The sequence below is a fragment of the Sesamum indicum genome, linkage group LG13 (assembly GCF_026168435.1).
Source record: "Sesamum indicum cultivar Baizhima isolate 11 linkage group LG13, ASM2616843v1, whole genome shotgun sequence".
Lineage (NCBI taxonomy): Eukaryota > Viridiplantae > Streptophyta > Magnoliopsida > Lamiales > Pedaliaceae > Sesamum > Sesamum indicum.
Genome location: NC_142669.1, coordinates 18,518,368 through 18,523,880, shown reverse-complemented (window position 1 = coordinate 18,523,880; position 5,513 = coordinate 18,518,368). Strand labels below are relative to the sequence as shown.

The 5,513-nt window shown below is 34.4% G+C and overlaps 1 protein-coding gene across 1 annotated transcript; it reads left to right on the top strand.

Moving 5' to 3' along the window:
- The first annotated feature begins 2,944 nt into the window (after nt 1-2,944).
- On the top strand, nt 2,945-5,021 carry LOC105176470 (uncharacterized). Its single transcript, XM_011099284.3, has 2 exons — nt 2,945-3,337; nt 3,517-5,021. The coding sequence occupies exon 2, from the start codon at nt 3,549-3,551 to the stop codon at nt 4,839-4,841; it is 1,293 nt and encodes a 430-aa protein (XP_011097586.1). The 5' UTR covers nt 2,945-3,337; nt 3,517-3,548; the 3' UTR covers nt 4,842-5,021.
- Nucleotides 5,022-5,513: the final 492 nt, after the last annotated feature.

The window sequence follows — 5,513 nt, the reverse complement described above, 5'->3', positions numbered from 1 at the left end:
AGAAAGGTGTGTTTATGCAAAATTCTTAGTCGGATTAAATTTAGTCAAAAACTAAACCAATCACTGAGTAAGTATGATTTTTCTGAATTGTACATCAATCACACAAATGTATTGTACTTTCCATATAATTGATTCAAATTTGATCAAGTCGAGTCCGAATTAGAATTTCACGGATGTTTACAATATCTTCTATTTTTATAGAGAAAATTATGAATTGTAAAACTTGAGAGTGTTGAAAAATAATTTAATTATAAAATAATAATAAAATTTTATTATCAAAATTTACAAACAACCGGAAAGAAAAAGAAAAGAAAAGGCTAAGAGAAAACATCTATTTTCAACTATCGCTTTCTGGTTTTAATGGGGAGGGCAAGTGTACAGAAATAATTATTTAAATTTAAATAGGAGAAAACAAAAGTAGGACATCCCTGACAGGAATAAAAAGTCACAATTGAAAATAACAACAGGTTATGTTTCTTTAAATTTAAATTAATATATATATTATTTTAATACAAGTAAAAAAAAAACTAGTTCTTTTATAAAAAAAATAATAACAGTCCAATTCTTGAAATTATTTCTGATTCTATCAAACATGAAATTGATTTTATTTTTTTCTAAAAAATAATCCTAATAAAAATTAGGAGCAACCCATGATGTTTAGTTTAGAGGTTAAGGCTAAGATGTGATTTCATGAACAAAATCTTATCATGAGTTCGAGTCATATCGGACATATGGGTATTGTCCACTTAATGTAAATTTTATAATTTATTGGATAAATTACAATAAACTCTCATGAGATTTGTCTTAGTTACAAATGCATTCTCATTGTTTGAAAAATTACAAATACCCTCCTGAAATTACAAATATCTTAACAAATACCCCTTATGAGTTATTATTATTAGTGTATTGCAATGAGTTATTGTAATTTATTTAGTAAAAAAAATAAAAAATAATTATATGTAATGATTTATGTTAGTATTGAAATGAGGGTGATAAGTGCACAAGATTGAGCAGCATACATAGGTTGTTGTCTTGATAATTATAACCCTAGCTAGTCATTCTTGATTCCTGAATCTCATCAGTCATCAGCTTCTTTCTTGACTTGGTCAAAACTGTGGTAAATAATCATACGGTGCAGGTGCCCTCTGCCCTGCACTGCCCCTCCCCGGGAATACAACAACGCTTCTGATTTTAACTGATCTCATCATCATAAACAAAAACAAGTACACATAATTCCCTTGCATTATTTTCCTTTTATCAACAATTCCATAACATTTTCGAGAAATTAAAATTATGATTGTTAAATATAGAAACAACCATAATGTTTGGTTTCAATTTTACTTCATTTTCGAGATGGATTAAAACATGAACAATATTTATCTTAATTTTTTTTAAAAAGTTTGATGGTATTTTGAGATATTTTAAAATAGTACCTTATTTATTTTTTTATCAAAATAAGTCTATACTAATTATAGGCCATATAACTAAAAAAAATTATATACATTATATATATATATATATAAAAGAGATATGATTTGACATCAAACATACCATACATATTTTATATTATCTCCAAAAATAAATCAAACATACACACTATCTCTGACACATTCTTATTTATCTTTGTTTTTCTCTTTTTATTTTCACAAAACATATCAAAACAAGTTAAAAATAAAACAAAACAGAGTGAACATTTCCAGTAATAGTGTTCTTTCTTTTCCCATTTTTGGTTAAGGTCTAAGAACAGTTTATGATTCAAAAAATTTATCATTACAATATATTAACTGCTTTTTCTCAAAATCATAGATTTATTTTGGCCCGATTCAGAATTTAACAGATAATTTCTTATTTTGAGGGTTTCGATTATAAGTACATTATGAATTTCATCAACGATGATCAGTATACGTCACTTATTAATATTAAATATAGATCATTAATGCAAACTACCAATGATATTTTAATTTCAAATTAACTCAATTTTGCCACTTCATATTACAAGAAAATTAAGTTGATTAAAAATCGTGATAAATCAATGCTATTAACCACTGTTAAATAAAACCAAATCAAAAACTTAAAATTTTTACAATGATTAATCAAAATTCGTCGTGGTTTCTAGCCATAGCCAAAATATTTATCATAATTTTTGTCATGACTAATGTTTTGGCTAAACTACAGAAACAACGGACAATGGCTGTTATGAATCCGTAATTGATTTGTATTTGCTACGGTATTTTTATTTTGGCTATAGTAATTAATCGTAGTAAAAAATTATATTTTAAATAGTGTCAGCTAGACTTTATTGACTGATTTAACAGATATATTTTTTTTAGTAATACATCGATTTAACTAGTACATCAATATGACAAAGACCAGTAAACAAATTATATAAATTCAACAAATAACTAAAACCATACAAATTACAAACACTCATATACAATGAGATAAATACCCACACATTCAGTGGGTTTCGAACCCATAACTTGGAATTTGTTTATAAGACTTCAATTTTATTCTTAACATATAATTTAAAGAGTGCAAAGTTTTGTATTATTATTTTTGAAAAAGGATAATGTTGATAAAAATAATCATAAAAAATCATAATTTTATTTTGAACATATATTGGCAAGAAATTAAAATAATAAATTTAAAAAAAAGATGGATATAATGTTATGGGGAAATTAATGAAATTAATTAATGTATGAAAGAAATGGTGATGGCTCTGTTTTCTTGGTACACTTCAACAACCATCTTGTCCAATTTGGCTGTTAGTACTCTCTTCCTCTTTATCCCACGACAAAAAAGCTAAATCAATAATATTTTTTTTATTTTTTGTAAGGAAAAAGAACAAGAGATATTGTTCTTGATCAGCTTCAGCTCTGATCTTCCCTTTTTTTTTTCTTTTAGTTTTCAACCTTTCACACTGTAAAATTCTTACAAACCACAAACAAGAATAAGAGAACAGTCTCTCTCTCTCTCTCTCTCTCATCTTTCTCTCTCCTCTCCTGTTTGACCTCTTACAATTCTCTCTCAAAGCACAGTTTCCTCTTTCATGGCGACCCCACTCTGATCCTTTTTATTGCAAAAACATTAGCTAACCCGCTCCCCTTTCCCCCTCTTTCTCTCTCCCTTTCTCCCCCTCTCCATTTTAGGGATGAATGAAATGGCAAAAAATAGAACCCTCTTTTGTTAACTTGTTTCTTGATGAAACCCTAATTCTTGCAGCAAGAAAGAAGAAGCTTTTCTGTGACGATCAATTCCTTTGGTCTCTGAGTTTTTTAACGACGTGGGCTGGAAGAAATTACTTTCTTTGCAGATCAGAGCTTTTAAGCAGTCATGGGTACTCTCTCTCTCTCTCTCTCGGCTTTCGGTGGCTGTTATTTTCTCTTTAATGGTTTTGTGGTGATGAGCGGAAGAAAATCTGAGTTGGTGTAGTGCAAAATCTCTCTCCATATCTCTGTCTCCCATCTTACGTTATTCCTTCTAACAGTACTGATTGGTGCTCTTTTTGCTCTCCAGAATTTACTTTCTTGGTGTAGAGAGAGAAGAATATGGATTCTGGCAACAGTGGCAGCCTCCAGTCATCCAGCGGTGGTGATGAGGAGTACGATTCACGCGCCACCGACTCTCTTTTCATGAGTAGTACTCGTCCACAGCCCCATGTCGTCGGCTCCATTTCCAACCAACCACCACCACCACCCTTGTTCGACCCACTTTCCAACTATATGCAACTCCACCAAAACCTCAACAACTCATCACTCCTGATCAATCCCAACATCTCCTGGCCCAGACCCACATCTCTAAGATCCGACCCGAATTCCCACGACATCATCCACCCCATGCTCTCCACCTCTCCCCCGCCCTTCATGTCCACTTTTCAACCCCCGGCAGCGGTTGGATCGGCGGACAACAACAGTACTGGCACGGCGCAGAACCCGAATCAGACGGCGGCGCGTAACCCGAAGAAAAGATCAAGAGCCTCCAGGCGCGCGCCAACCACTGTTCTGACCACGGACACCACCAATTTCAGAGCCATGGTTCAGGAATTCACTGGTATTCCCGCCCCGCCTTTCAACAGTTCATCTTTCCCGAGAACCAGGCTGGATCTCTTCGGGACGAGATCCTCCGCCTTGGACGCGGCGCAGCCGCCCCCGCCGCCATATCTACGCCGTCCCTTTCCCCAGAAAGTCCAGTCGCCGCCGCCGTCATTTCTTGCTTCCTCCTCTTCTTCCCTCTTAAGTTCTACTACTAACAACATTAATATTTTCTCTTCAGTTCCTTCAACCAGCAGCTCATCAGCCTCTAGTTCAACTACTCCAGTTAACTACCAACTGCCAATTACTCAAAGTCCGAATCTTTTCAACATTCCAAACCCACTCCTCACTTCTCTCCTCCAAACAAACCCGAAATTTCTCTTCTCAAGTTCTTCCGCCATGGCTGCAAAACCTCTCCAGGGCTCATTCGATCTGCAGATCCCGTCAAACAATATCAAAATCGGGGGCCTGGAGGAATTCAGTTTAGGCCCTGGAAACCATGTTTCTGCAAACCTGAGCGACCTCCCGAACCTGATTTCCACCGATCAAATCGGGGCCCGGAACAACGATCATGATGATCATCATAATACAGACAACAATAATGCAGGAACCTGGAGGAATAACGGGGTGAACAGGCACGACGAAGGAGACGACTATCAAGCTCAAATCAGGCCTGTCAATGGCGGTAATTACAACGGGAAGATAAACTACTCGGCTTCTTCGTCTGATTTCCACGGCGATAAGGGCCCGGAAAACGTAGCCACGAGAGGAGAAGGTATGGTGGAGTCCTGGATTTGTTCTTCAGAGTAGAAATTATTACAGTAGAGAAAGTAAGATGGAGTAATGATGAGAGTGATGATTAATCAATGGAGCTGAGGTTAATTTTAGTTGTGAAATTCTTGATCTTTAACCATGATTTTCACAAAGTTAAATTAAACCGTACTACTAGTGCTTAAATTATGTGTAAATAATTATAGCCTTCTTTTTGTACCCTTTTCAGTTCATCTCTATACATATATTTACATATACACACACTGATATATACAAATCAAGAATCATAATCATGCAGAAAAATTTCACATACACACATTTATTATATATATATATACATGCGTTTATTTTCTTTTGAAAGTTGGCTTTCTTTCAACCGGAAAAATTTCTATTTCTGGGCTTCTGCTTTCACATTGAGATTTTGACTACATGCGATGATAATGTGAATCAGCAGAAGATCAAACAGCGACAGAAAACATCGAACTCTGTGAATCTATTTTGCCTTTCCTCGTACTTTTCTGGGATTTATTCTCATGTTTTTATTCAGCCCCATATTGAGAGAACATGCATTCACAAGAACTCTGGATGCATGTCGAAATATGAACAGGGTTTTTGATTGATGGTGGGTTTGGTCTGGTTTTCTTGCATTCTAATTTTCTCCGTTTGTTGGTAAGTTTGAATTACTGTATTTTTTATTGGTTTGAACGAGAA

What these genes read in the sequence shown, in the direction of transcription:
- LOC105176470 (XM_011099284.3), top strand. Translation starts at nt 3,549, where the DNA reads ATGGATTCTGGCAACAGTGGCAGCCTCCAGTCATCCAGCGGTGGTGAT.